This window comes from Idiotropiscis lumnitzeri, chromosome 1 (genome assembly GCF_059441095.1).
Source record: "Idiotropiscis lumnitzeri isolate Australia: NSW breed Sydney's pygmy pipehorse chromosome 1, RoL_Ilum_1.0, whole genome shotgun sequence".
NCBI classification, from domain to species: Eukaryota; Metazoa; Chordata; class Actinopteri; order Syngnathiformes; family Syngnathidae; genus Idiotropiscis; species Idiotropiscis lumnitzeri.
Genome location: NC_142391.1, coordinates 34,175,812 through 34,190,552, shown reverse-complemented (window position 1 = coordinate 34,190,552; position 14,741 = coordinate 34,175,812). Strand labels below are relative to the sequence as shown.

The 14,741-nt window shown below is 38.5% G+C and overlaps 2 protein-coding genes across 2 annotated transcripts; both read right to left on the bottom strand.

Moving 5' to 3' along the window:
* Nucleotides 1–245: 245 nt before the first annotated feature.
* On the bottom strand, nucleotides 246–4,456 carry lix1 (limb and CNS expressed 1). Its single transcript, XM_088297023.1, has 6 exons — nucleotides 3,549–4,456; nucleotides 2,903–3,108; nucleotides 2,012–2,152; nucleotides 1,813–1,908; nucleotides 1,323–1,400; nucleotides 246–1,250 (listed from the first exon to the last, which is right to left on the bottom strand). Exons 1-6 carry the CDS (start codon nucleotides 3,628–3,630, stop codon nucleotides 777–779), a joined length of 1,077 nt encoding a protein of 358 aa, XP_088153149.1. The 5' UTR covers nucleotides 3,631–4,456; the 3' UTR covers nucleotides 246–776.
* A 161-nt stretch (nucleotides 4,457–4,617) lies between these two features.
* On the bottom strand, nucleotides 4,618–8,759 carry riok2 (RIO kinase 2 (yeast)). The gene is made up of 10 exons (XM_088297010.1): nucleotides 8,610–8,759; nucleotides 8,025–8,163; nucleotides 7,386–7,502; nucleotides 6,709–6,884; nucleotides 6,512–6,600; nucleotides 6,234–6,425; nucleotides 6,041–6,133; nucleotides 5,295–5,717; nucleotides 5,065–5,164; nucleotides 4,618–4,941 (listed from the first exon to the last, which is right to left on the bottom strand). Exons 1-10 carry the CDS (start codon nucleotides 8,673–8,675, stop codon nucleotides 4,780–4,782), a joined length of 1,557 nt encoding a protein of 518 aa, XP_088153136.1. The 5' UTR covers nucleotides 8,676–8,759; the 3' UTR covers nucleotides 4,618–4,779.
* Between the last annotated feature and the right edge of the window lie 5,982 nt (nucleotides 8,760–14,741).

Here is a 14,741-nt window from a genome sequence, read left to right as displayed (position 1 = left end):
GGCTGGAATGCTATACGATGTATTTAACAGATACGGATCAAATGGCCAATTAATGCCTGTTTTCAATCTTTTCTGTATGGTTTGTCATTTTCTGTATGATAGTTCTTGGTGATGGTGCATTGTTTGGAAAGCAGTTCACTCAGTAGAAACTGATAATATGACAGGGATTTCGATACATTGTGTTTTCTTTATTCTAAATTCAAATGAAATATCAAACAGAAATACATATCGACAATAATTATGTTGTAAACACTGACTGACTGAGACAAAACATTTCTTTACACATTTTCCCTTTTCCATGCATAAAGATACATATGTTATATTAGAGGCTAATTTCATCAATTATTTAGATTAATAAACACTTTAAAATTTACAGTAATCAAATGGCCTGCCATCCAACATTTTTCACAGTTGATTTTGTGAGTCATATAAAACATGTACATGTAATACACTATAAAATGAAAACTAAAGCGGAACATGGCAATGAGTTGTTTTTTCAGCGTACAATGAGGTTGTGCTTTCAATATACAGTTAAAATAATAGCGTACCTACACAGACTGTTGATTTTTTTTAACTCATATTCAATGTGAATCCTATTGTATGTATCAAAACACTATTCTTTGCTTGCCACAAATTAAATACCGTAAGCACTCAAATAACTGCTATTGTGTTTAGTGCTATCAAAATATTATTGTTACAGTTGAATTAATTCATGATGACATTACTATGGCAACAGAGACAAAAAGTAGATCATGTTGGGAATCTGTTGAAATAGTTCATGAATCCTCAGTTCCATTCAGGCTTAGTGAATGCATGTCAGTGAAAAGTGAGCAAGTTGAGTAACAATCAGAGGGAACGTTCCTGCCAAAATTTTCACAAACTGCTGGATTTGTGTGTGCATGAAGAGGTGGTGATGGAGTGCATGATTCCACAAGGGGCACTTCTCTATCACGGGAGCACATTATTTGCAAGGGAAGTTTTTCCTCGTTGTTGTCATGTGTCTGGCTATGCGCCTCAGGTGTGTGATGAATATATGCTTGACTGAGAGCCAAGGTGAGGATGCCTGTCTTCTCCTTGTAGAAACGCAACTCGATGCCTCTGCGCCGGGCCAGCAGCAGCTCCCTTTGTGCCACCTGCAGCTCCTCCCCCAGTTGACCTGGTGACCTCTGCTCCCGCCCAAGCCAGTCCAGCGCCATGCTGCTGCGCATATACTCGTCAAGACCACGCCGGGTGTAATAGGTAATCACACTCTGATTGAGAAAACAAGTGGTTTGCAGTCAGGATATTACTTTGAAGGAAAAAATTAGGCTCTTTGTCCATACCTGACGAGAACATTGTCTTTCCCTCAGAGCTTTTAGTGTCCCATTCCAGTGCAGCAACTGAAAAACTGTCATCATCTCCTGTTTATGCAACACAAGTTAGTTGTTTTTATTTTAGACATTGCTAAGCTATACACAAAAGAAAACAAACTCAATATAGTGCAGACTCTTTATTTGTCCATTATTATTATAATATTTTTTTACATGTTTATCAGTGGTTACAATCCTGTACCTAAGTCACAAAAAAGTACATATATTGTATCATTTATAGTACTGGACAGGGTTGTAGCCCCAAAATACGACTTCAGTACCCTTAACAGGCAAAGAATATATTAACAAAAACATAGAGAGAGAGACAACCTCCCAGAGGGCGTGTGAATGAATTTATTTGTCGCTCATATCCTGATTATGTACTGCAGCACCATCAAGTATTGCTCCAGGTGATTTATTTCTAACTACAAAAATAGTAATAATATACAGAGCGATATTTTACCTGGAACTCCAGCATGGTCCTTCCCATGTAAGAGTGGAGAAGCAGACTGTATGTTCCTATATGTGTGCTTGCATCAGTTGCATCTTCTAAAGAAACCTGGTCAGCGACACCACAGAAGGTTAATATAAATGTTGACAGACTCAACTTATTTTTCTCCTGTTGGCCAAATAGTTGAAATATTGGATGTCTTAAAGCTCACCTCAGTGTCTATGGTGGCCTGCCGCAGACTCTGAGCGATAAACTGAGGGCAGATTCGTCGACAAGGCAGTTCATTAACAAGTGAGTTCATTAGGGCCACTCGGGCAGCGTCTCGACGGGCCTCTGCCTGAGTGTTGCACAGCTGGGGATGAGAGGGAGATTGTGAGAAGAAAAAGGAACTTTCTCTCTCGAGTCCAGCACGCTCTTTCAGATATGTTTCCACTTTACACTTCACTGCAGATAATCACTGATAATTAGAGCTCAAATCACAAAGGAGAGGCAGTAACAGATAGCTGATCACGTGGTCCTCCGGTCTGAGTCACCATGCACTTGTGAGAGGTACCACGGGATTAGAGTCTCGTTAAACAACATTAAAGGGCCCCATTTCTCACCCCAAAAATTAAATGAAAATAAAAACACTCAATTTGTAGCTTTGATCAGGAAAATTAATGTTGCTTTCATTTTCAATTAAATATTTTTTGGGGCCAAATCTTTAAATAGCTAATCTTTTACAACCTCTTTTTCTTCTGCAATTTGGATACACCCCCATCCCCACCCCATAGCTTGGGCTGACATCAGCGGATGAACTGGACACAATTTGTGCAATATTGTCTAAATCGCTGAATGTATACTGCTTCTAATGTACTAAAACTCACACCAGAAGATTCATCCAGTGCCAAAGAAAACACGAGGAATTTATACCACAATGGGAAATTATTAAAAATGTTGTAGTGCAATAATTAAAATAGTAAAATACAGCATGTCTATATTTGTCCAGTTGCTCAGCTATTTAATCATTTGCTAAAATTATAAACAGCAACACACTACAAGCGACTCATAAACACAATCAGGGTTGATACACAAATGGATCATTTTAGTTCAATTGACACACCTTGTAGTTCCCAAAGCAACTTCCTCCTGGCAGTGTGACATAGCAGACAAACGGTGGACCGGGGGGAGCAGCAGATTCATACAGGAGCAGCATTTCCATCTGGCTCGCTGCATTCCCAATGGAACCATCTGATCCAGTGTAGGAGCGACCCATTTGACCCACCTGCTTCTGTTCCCAGAAGTTATGGAGCATGGCTACGACATTGACTGGCCACACAAGAATAATACATTAAGTGAGAGTAGAAAACATATTGATTTTATTTCAAATTATTTTTTTTGCAAATAGTTCCCCCAGTTTAATGGATTTCATTTTTTTCTTTCCTGAAATGTCATCGCTAAAAATTACAATGCATTGTCAAATCCGTACTGTGCAAGCTTTTTTAGAGTAAACTTAAAAACAAAAAAAATGTAAATATCTTAAAAACTCCATGTGCCATAAAACAAACAAACAAAAAAACATACAGACGTTTCTTAAACCAGCATCATAAATACATTAGGTCGCAACCCAACACTGCTGGAGTGCCTGTTAAAATGTCTCTGTTTAGATCGTATTCAACAATCAAAGAAAGCTATTAGAACAGTCTCAGTGGATACACAATATAAATAGTTGTTAATTCCCTTAATGTAAAGGCACAAAGTTTACTTACAGTCTTTAGGGCTGGGATCAATGTCGCTCTGGGACAAGTAGGACATGAGAGTGTCCTCATCTTCCACTTTATTCATCCTCATTCACAGATTCCTAAAAATTCACTCAACTAGTCTCATTCACCTGTTTCCGGCTCCACTGCCATGTCAATGCAGTAAAGCAACATTACAGAGAAATAACTCAAAATAAAATGTCAAGCCCCTCTTTCTCTCTCCACCTACTAAACCTCATTTACCCTTTCCCCCTCCTCCGTCTCAGGGTCCACCCGGTCTCACTATGGTTTTTGTTTGAAGCAGACCACCTTTGTCACGCTAGCTGCCAATTAGCTGAGAGGGCCCCTCATTCTCTGTGCACGCAGAGGTGCAGGCCTGGAATGCCGAGCCCCTCCCATCAAACTGTGCAGATGGCTAATCCCTGACTACGCACTTGAAAAGCTGCATATACTTGGAAAATTGAACGTAAAACAACTAATGGACCTGTTATCAATGTTGTGTATATACATGGACATTTTCACCACACCCTATTATAATGCCGCTAATTTAGTTTGCAAAGTGGGAGAAGGTTGCCAAAACACAAGTTTTTGAGCTCATTGAGCTTGGGGTCTGAGGTCCATTCATCGTCTTGGAAATGAATAGCCTTTGTTCGAGTTGGAATTCACCCGCTTTCTGAATACCTCCAACAAAAATGGACCAAATTCTGAGAAACCACTCTGACAACTGCCAGATCCACTTTTTCCTCTTCATCACTTATAAGGGTGTGCTCAGATTTGATTGAAATCAGCCACCTACATCTTTCTGGAACATATTTATTTCTTAAAACTGGAATTTAGTTTGTTTACGATAATCACTTTGTCTGTTACTTTTCATGATTTCAACTTAAACAAACAAAATATTTCATTAAGTGGTGACCATATTAAATTCCAGACATACAATAGAAATCAACAGAAAAAAAAACATCTTCAATATAACATGAACATAATTCTCTCAGTTTTCATTGTTTTTAAAAAAGCAGAGAAATACACATTAAGCAATTATCTGAATGTGAATATTAATGACACAGCCTCATTGGAGTAGTACATATTTACATTTAATTGTATGCTGATAGTTGACCAAAATGGGGAAGGCCCATTTTATATCTTGACATAATGGGATGTTACTGCTCCAATCCTGTTTGTTTACCACTTGAGATCATGTTAACGCTCTTCAGACAGAGTACCACTTTTAGATAATCATTCATCCCCAGAAGGTGGCGTCCTCCAAACTAGACTGAATGTTGTTTTCATTCTCTCGTCTAGACTTGGTAACCAAGTTGGCTTCCCCCTTCTGCAGACGTCTCCTCTGTGCCGCCTTCTGTTGTTTGGTGAGCTGTCGCCGCACCTTCTGACGGACCACATCCTGCAACACACAATAACAACAATGGGTTACTTACAACACAACCCGACAGACTGCTAAACGGTTGTTTGGCAAAACAAACTCACAACTAATTGAATCCAAACATCAGCTTTAATTCATACTTACTAATGGGATGCTTGAGCAGCTCCCCGTGCTGCCCATTGTAGCTTCACTGTCAGTCCTCCTCCTCCTGTGTTCTGCTATCTGTAGAAGGCTGTCAGAGTCTCTGCAAGACATTGCGAAATGATTTTATGTGTCCTTTTGCTGAAAGATTGATGAAAGAATCATGAAAAGCTACACGATTTAAACAAAACATATTACACACAATTCATGGCAAATCAATTTATTGTTAGTACCTGAAAGGTTTGAACTCTTTGTTAGCTGTAGAAAAGTCTAAGAGTTCAGGGAAATTGTCCTCCAGCTCTTCCTCCAAGTCATTCACTGTCTTATCAGTGCTTATAGTGGCAGCATTTTTCTCCTCTTCTTCTTTTTTTTCACACTCCCCCTCTTCTGTTTCACTCCTCTCTTCATCCCGTATGTCAACATTTGTGCCGCTAACTTTCAGGCCCTCAAGTTCCAGAATTGCATTATTGTAGTCAGTCACATCCACACTTTGCTCCTCTGCTTCGACTTCCTCGCCCGTCTCCTCTTCGTCGCTGTCCTCTTCCTCGTCATCATCCTCTCCCTCAGGTCCCGCTGGATGGAACACTGCAGCATCTTGCTGCAGATCTTTGGTGAAACCACTCGCTGAGACCTCGACATCGAGAGAACATGCGCGTCTGTAAGGAAAGAAAATGTTGCAATTTAATTAGGAAGACACTTAGTCCTGAGATCCTGTGTTTCAATACAGATAGTAAACTCGTGATGCAAAGTAATGTAGCTCTTTATCGGCCAAAGGAGCACCAGTCGAATATATTGATTGAACATTTTGTTCAACCTGAAGGTTAACATTAAAATTGTATGTGTTCATAAAGGGCATGAAGTGTTTAGAAATGTATGGGCAACATTATTATGAACACAAACCATAACACACATTTTATGTTCAATTACATGCAACATACATTACAGTACAGTTGTATTCAATTTGCCGGGGAAACATTACCTGATATCTTTGAAGGTTGGGAACAACTCACTCTCGTAATTATACCGTTTTGCAAAGAAATCTCGTATGCATTTGACGTCTCGATCAAAATACCTAAAAAGATCAGAGAAAGGGTTGAAAAAATGATGAGTTTGCAATCGTCCACTCATCTGTAAGGTTTCGCAATTACGTGTTTGGAGGTGCAAGCACTTACCATTCAGCATTAGGGTGCGAGGTGGATACCATCTGAGGGAAGTCGATCATCGTTATGTGATCCTGGTCGTCGAGCATCAAGTTGAACTCGTTAAAATCTCCATGAATCAGGCCGTGGTTGGCCAGTTTGACAATGAGCTCCATGAACTCGCTGTACAGAGCGGGTGGATCTTGCAGCTCGTGCACCTGACACCTGATACGAGGATAAAGACAATTCATTAGAAGATCTGCAACGAGAAGTGAAATAATTACAGAAAGAGGGAGGGCTTGTTTCCATACAGTGGATATCCATTGATGAGCTCCATTACTACCGCATGTCTGTTGTAATCCACAGGCTTGGGTACAGGGAAGCCTCGGTCATAGAGTGCCTGGGGAAAAAATGGGTCGATAAAAATGACGCAACAATTCAGCTACACCTCTCCTGTACCCCACACATGAGATGCACAAGACTGACAATGTGACATGGCGAGCATTACCTTCATGTATGCAAATTCCTTCATGGCAGAGAGGCGAGAGAGGTACAGCCAGGACATATTCTTCCTGTGCTTGTGGTAATCTCTCTTATTCTTTAAATTTCTGAAGGAAGTGCGACCCAATCTGTGAAGCTTCAGAGCGTACTGGTCCCCATCTTCATTTGCCACAATATAAATGTCTGAAGAAATCAAACACAAATAGATCAGTTTGAAACGCTGCATAGGTACACAACTGTGGAAGCCAAATCACATGCTAACATACTGTCAATGGACATTTCATTGGGTACAGGTTTACAATTTAATGAGATCTAATACAACGTAAGACAAAATATGTAAATCCAACATTGCACAATTGTTATGGACACTATTGAGCGATGTTAGTTTGACAATTATGTTCATTGTTGTGCTTGCAGTTTGTACTGGTGTACCACCGCAGTACGGCACACTTGGCACTCTATTTTGTTTACTTTGTGTCATGAGATGGGCAAAATATTAATAATAAACATGCCAAAACATGTCTTTACAAAGCACATTTTTTGGGGGGAACAGCTGTATTGTGTTGAATTGACTAATAAAATGAATGATTTTAAGACTGCGAAAAATCTTTAGTGGTTAAAGATTCTATTTACTCTTATGGCAAGTGAGTGCACACTACAAAATGTATCATGTGTAAACTTTACCTGACTCTTTCCCTACACCCATTTGGTTTCCAACCGAAGTAATAACCTCTCTGGAAGACAAGGTCTTGAGGGCTAGGTAGTCATACCCGCCGAAGTTCAACCTGTAGCCTTGGACAGCTGAAATATAATACATCAAATTAGAAAAAAAAACATAGGTCATGCATTCCTACAACCAAATCATCAAAACATGGAAGGCAGCATTGTTCGATGACTCTAATTTCAGCGGCTACCTGTTACAAAAATTACAAGCAGCAAGCAAAAAGGCCTTTCAAATAGATGGACCATTATATGAACTTTATGTTATGAAGCAGTTAACTTTTTTCCCATAGGTATCCCACCCTGAAATGTGAACATTTCCATGTCTTCGTGTAATCGCAATATAAGCACAGATTTGTTGATATTTTCATATGCAGTGAATTCCATCTACTTTTTTGCTACATGGTTTCCTTTCGGATGTTATGTTGGCTCCTTTATACAATATAATTTTATTTATATAGCGCATTTTCTCAACAGCTGGAGCTGTTTTGCTCTGTAAAGCGCTTTGCTACAGCTGTTGTGAAAGCACTACATAAAGATGAGTTGTTTGTTTTTGGTTGAAAAAAATAAATAAACATGTTTAAAAAAATATATATATATTACTCTTTGAGCGTTCATAGGCCACAAGTTTATGTTTGACCAGCTCTCGGAGGATCTTGTTGCAGCCACCGTGTTTGAGGCTGGCAATAGATGAGAGGAGACTCACTGGAACAATCTCATGGTTCTTCATCCCCATCTCAACCTACAAGTAGAGATGTGATTATATGATGAAATTTATAAAAACAATAATGAGTTACATTTGTTAGTGTCTGGAAAAACAGTTTTCCACTGTCAAATAAAGGCATGACGTGTCATGTCAGTCAGTTGTGATTAATTCTGACATTTTCAAAATATCCACAGTAATGGAATTTATTCTTCATATTAACCAACATTTTACGTTCTGACTCGAAGTTAAGGAAATGCTTTCTTGAGAGGTACAAAATGATAGCACAGTAGTTTTAGATTTCGCGCAAACATTCAGTTATTTAGCAATAGTAATATTAATGTAGCCGCTGTAAAGCGATTATCACAAATAGCTTCACCATTCGTAAAATATGTCGCTATATAATAGTGGCAGCAAAATTAGCCTAGCCGAAGCTAACTCAGCTGGATAAAACAGACAGCATGAACATGAGAAATATATTTTACCGCCGTGAGCACCCGAAAGTCATCTCGAGACAAGTATCTCAACACTACCACATTAAGCTTTCCCATGTTTTAAACGGCGAGACTGTGTCAAATATGTCAAAAAAGGATGCGCATTTTTTTGTGTAAACACATGGGCATAACGGAAATCGAGGAACGGAAGTTACGTCATTTTGGTGGTGACGCTAAAAAGTAGACAAAAGAAAAAGTGAGCACCATCTCGTGGTAAAAAAAACAGTCACTGTTTCGATCGAATTTGATTTGGCTGCTATTCTGCAACAACGTTGCTCCACTTTTAACAAAAAACATAAAAATCAAGACGATACCCCCGTGGAGAAATGATTTAACTAAGGAATCTAAAAGAAAATGCAGGAGTGCAGAAAGGAGGTGGAGAAAGAGCAACCTTACAGTTCATTACCAAATATTATGTCAACAACTCAAATCCTACAATAAAACAGTCAAACTGGCAAGAATGTCTTACTTCTCAAATCTCATTACAATTAATAAAAATAACCCTAGGTATCTCTTCTCCACCTTCGATCTTTTAACCAGCTCTGATCTTAAAAATCCTCACAGACAGCGACAGACGCTCTCTGTGAGGACTTTGCAGACCACTTCAGAAGTAAAATCGATGACATAAGATCCAGTCTTTTAGCTCATCAAAATGTAACTTCCATTTACGCTGGACAGTCATTTTTACCAGAGGAAACACTGGAAAGTTTTGCCCTGGTTGATGCAAGGACACTTGGTCGAGTTTTCTCCCAGGTAAATCAAACAACCTGCCTTTTAGACCCAATTCCCACATCACTTTTAAAAGCTTTTTATGGATTTTTTGAGGAACAGATTTTAAATATAGTTAATTGCTCTCTTCAGACGGGTGTCTTCCCCACTGCGCTTAAAACGGCGGTGGTGAAGCCCCTTCTGAAGAAGAGCAATTCAGACCCCAGTGTTTTAAATAATTACAGACCAGTATCCAATTTACCGTAAGATTTTAGAAAAAAATGTTTTTCTACAGTTAAATTATTTTTTAAATACAAATAATGTTTTAGAGAAATTTCAATCTGGTTTTAGAATGAACCACATTACAGAGACAGTACTGCTTTTAACTGGTTTTATTCCTATCTCACAGACAGATGCTGATGCATGCTTTTATTTCCTGCCGCCTAGATTACTGTAATGCCCTGCTCTCTGGTCTTCCCAAAAAGAGTATTTCTAGTCTACAACTACTTCAGAATTCAGCCGCACGGGTGCTGACGAGGACCAGAGGGCAGGCACATATTACACCAGTTTTAAAATCGCTGCATTGGCTCCTCGTGTGTTTCAGGATTGATTTTAAGGTGCTTCTATTAGTTTTTAAATGCCTTAACGAGGACATCAGGTCCGCAGAGACTGTTGATATTTTTAAAAGGAGGCTCAAGACTCACCTTTTTAGTTGGGCTTTTAAATAATTTATCTTAGTCTTTTAATTCAGGACTGTCATTTTATCTAATATCATTGTTTTTAATTTTTTTAGCTTCTTTGTCTTTTAGTATCATCATTTTTCTTATATAATAATAATAATGATTTGCCCTTTATTAGTGCCTCAATGGGGAAATTCGAGATTCGAACCCAGGCCTCCTGGGGAGATTGGGTCCTGAACGCGGCGCCTTAGACCACTCGGCCATCCTATTTTAGCTCAGTCGTTTTATATTATTGTCTTTTAATTTTTAGCTTCTTGTATGTCTTAGTATAATTTTTCTTATATATCTTAGCTTCGTCTTTTTATATTATTGTCTTTTAATTTTTAGCTTCTTGTATGTCTTTTAGTATAATTTTTCTTATATATCTTAGCTTCGTCTTTTTATATTATTGTCTTTTAATTTTTAGCTTCTTTTTCTTTTAGCATTATCATTTTCTTTTATATATTTTAGCTCCAGTGTTTCCTCAAGGGGGGCCTCCGCGCTGTGAGGTGTGGCTGGCCTTCTCACAGGGGGCTTCATCCCGGAGGCTCCTTAGGCCCTCTGCACTATGTGTAGGGTCTACCCCGGTCAGTCTGGGCTAGGGGTCTGTGTGTTGACGGAGCTCCCTGTGGCCGTGGGCCGTCATCCCTCTCAGCGCGGATGACCTACCCTGGGTACATTTTCTCATATGGTTTCTCTGTGCCTTGCCATGTCTTTCTACTAAGATGGTTTATTAAGTTGTGTAAATGCGAGTGTTCTGTGTGAATGCGAGTTCAGGCGTGTATGTGGATGTGTCTTGTGTTTATGTTGAGTGGGTGGAATGGGTTTTAGTTTTTTGTTGTAATTTGGATGTTTTTATTGTACAGCACTTTGAGCTGCATTTTATGTATGAAAAGTGCTCTATAAAAAAAATGTGATTGGTTGATTGATTGAATTAACGGTATTTTCTTTATCATTCATTAACCATTCATTACCAGAACAGAAAGAAACCTTTAATTAGTGCAGATTAATCGAAACCAAAATGAAAAAGACGTAATAGTATTTATTGAAGAGACATTTGCTTGAAACGCAAAAATTTGTCAAAAAAGCAAACATTCACTTACAACATTAAGAAGAAGTGTTGGTAGTTTTGAACAGTTTGGTTTCTGTTGACAAATACAGGCACGTAGAAATAAAGGCAACGTGCACAAAGACCTTAGTGAGGCCACTAAGGAGGTAAATTGATAATAAGATTCTTAACAGTTGTAAAGAATTACTTTGAGAAAGCATTTAAAAAATACATATTCAAGTCATAACTTATGCATATAAATTAGTTTAGAAATGTTGATAATGTTTTAAGTCCTTGCAAGCCATTCAGTGAGTGACCATGAAGTTACACACGCGCAATACACACACAGTGATTATCAGATAAAATGTGCTTTAATTATAAATAATTTAAAAAAACAGTACATACTCTGTGTGTGTGTTTGCGCGCGTGACTACATTAATGGAGGCAGGCCGTAGCTGAGAATTGGGCCCAGAAATTGTCAGGTCACAAGGTCAACAATGTTACAACACAGACACTATCCCTAGTATAAAATTTCTGTTTGATAATGTATTATGTTGATATAATAATTACGTGTACTGCTGGATTTAAATAAACTGAACTGTATATATTATGTGTGTAAAACTATCCTTACACGTTGTATACAATAGATACAGTATGTCTTGTGAAAAGTTCCTTGTATTGAGCCATGATGATGCTGGGTGGCGCTGTGACACAAGTTGAGTGCTTCTAGTTCTGCAGTCTTTGTTTTATCAGGCGAATTGTCTCAGTTTTAAGTCTAGTTTTGAAAATCCACTTGCTGCCCTTTTGTTTGATTAATTTCCCAGATGGTTTTTGTGATATTTGGCAGTGATGATTACCCTAAAACTGTCTGTAAAAATCAACAAATAAAATAAAACCATATGGTAAGTCAATATTTTGTCCTGGCGGAATCTACATAAATTCTTAAACCTGTTCATAAAACAAGTTGACTCTTAAATGCATTTAATCCAGCATTCCGCGTATGGATTGTCATGTTGTTTTCCTTTCACAAAAGATTTTATTATGCCTTCTCAATTTTTTTACACAACGTTCACATTCACTCTTTTAATGCTGAAATGAGAGCGCATGATCACAGTTTAATCTCATTAGCTCTGTATCAATTTCGGATACAGATTAAATGATCACATCTTACTGGAAGCCATTTAAGATTTTTATAGGACACAGTTTTAGGATTTTTTAATTATTTGGCTTTCTGCAATGAAATCTGAAAATATTAGATACCAATATAAGAACTTCAGTGTTTTGTTTTTTTCCAACTCAAGGTTTAGGGACAAAATGTTTTTCGTAAACTGAGCCGCCACAAGCCAGAGTAGTTGAATGAGACAAGGAGAGCAGGCAAAGGGAAGTAAGGATTGTAGAACATCCATCCTGCATATAAGCAGTTGCCTTTTGCTCCCACTGTGTCGTCTTCCTCCTTTTCCTTTCTTTTTGTCTCTGATGTATAAAATAAATTTCATCTGATTGTAGTGCAGCCCGAGATATATTCACCTCTTTTTATGTATTTATGCGCTCATCTGTGCCCTTTGTAACCCCCCTGTTTATTGTTTAAAATATGATTGACCCTGATTCATTTCTGGTCCATAGGGGGGGAGGCTGAATATCCACCGAGCACCTCCACAGCTCTTTGATGAGAAATTAATGAGCCCTTCGTTATCTGTGGATGAAAGTGCAAGCTAGATAGGTCAAAGTGATGAAAGAGTCTTTGGAGATCTAACTGAAGTCAAGTGGTCACAATGTTTGAAGTAGATGAACAATCGAACCTTTCCCATGTTATTTCATGCAAAGCATGAAAGGAATATGTGTACCGGTACATATGATGTTCGAAATGCATGAAAGCTGCTGAATCCTAAATTGGCCTGACAAATATGTGCTTTGAATGATTTTCGGTAGTTTGATGCTCACGCATCTCTTCATTTTAATGTGATTCAAGAGTCAAGACTCAGACAATCTGGGTTATTTAGTGCTGTCTGCTGCGAATGATCTCTGATGTAAAAATGTGCTCATGATAAATCAGTCCAAACCTTTAAAAAAAAAAAAAACATTACATAACTTATAACATGTGCACTTGAATTATAAAAAGAAAGAACTGCTAGATGGGGAAAGAAAGAAATCATGTGGAAACTCAAATAAGTGATTATTGAAATGCTATTTTTCATTTTCAGACTTTGGAGTCTGTAAGCTTGGCACTGCTTCAGTTGGCAGTAATTGACCATACTTCCTTGCAAAATGTGTCAGAATGCGAGGACATGTCTTCGACACCGACCTTATGGTTACCTCATGGGTTTTCGATTACGGTACACTGAGGTCTCGGCTCATTCTTTGTTGTTTTGGATGCATGTTTGGAATATTTGAAATTTTGCTTCAGCTTCTGCGCCAAAATGGACTGGTATTTGGAGTTGGTCATAATTCTCTCCACCTTGACTAAGGCTCCAGTTCCAGGTGAAGAAAAACAAGCCCAAAGCAATATGATCATTCGATAATATTTAGTTAACAATTAATGAAGATCTGATTTCATGTTTTTTTTTTACTATATATATGCAGTGTCACTTTGAACGTTGGACCCCCAACAATTTCCCAGAGGATTTTTGTGCCATTTACAGACATGAACAACTTGAAGCCTAATATAAACACCTAAACTCAAACTCTGTGGGGAAGAGCCATTAAATTGCCACCTTGTTGTCTTCCAGCAGTGAGAAGTGCTGGTGAATACGAAATGGATGATATTGGAGAGGCTCAGGTAAGTCTTCACCAACAACAGCAGGCTTTGTTTCTTAATGGTATCACTGCTGTTGCCTTTATCCAGCAACTGTGTGTGTGCGTGTGTGTGTGTGGAAGCATTGCATATGATTAGATCAGAGCTCAGGATAGCAGATCTACCTACGCTGCTTTGTTCTGATGGAAACTCCCTTTAACAACATCCTGCTTTCGTGCGTGGCAACACAGAAGCTAGTAAATGAGCGGCTTGATGAACCTGCGCTGGAGCCTTCCAATATACTATTGCTCACCATTTCAGCCTCTATGGGCCTTTGAATTATTGTCTTTCTTTTGTCTATTTTATTATATGAGAGTATAAAAAAACAACAGCACTGAATTCCCAGCACGGATAAAGAAAGTTTTTTTTAATCTGAATCGGGAAGCTATTCTATCATAACAAATAGAAAACTTTGTTCGAAAAATAGAATAGATGTGCGTCATGAACTCTTTTCATCCTTACATTTCATCTTGAACAGGAGTGGGCAAACCTTTTGATTGTCGGGCCACAAAGGTTTAAAAAATTTGACAGAGGGGCTGGACCAGGAGCAGATGGATGGAGTGTTTTGGTAATTTCACCTCATCTGAGAAAAAAATGCATTTAATTTTAAATGAAAGTAAACAAAATGTATGTCTTTGACACACCACAGTATTTATCAAATAAAACAGTAAGAAGGTTTATTCATTTAATTTTTAGCGGGCCGGATTAAAATGTTGAACGGGCGTGTGGCCCCCGGGCCGTAGTTTACCCACACCTGATCTAGAAACATGGTTCCTCCCCAAGAGGAAGTAGCGTACAGCTATTTGTGTTTGGTGACGTGTCATTTGGCAAATTTAGTACAATCAATGCTTTTTCTG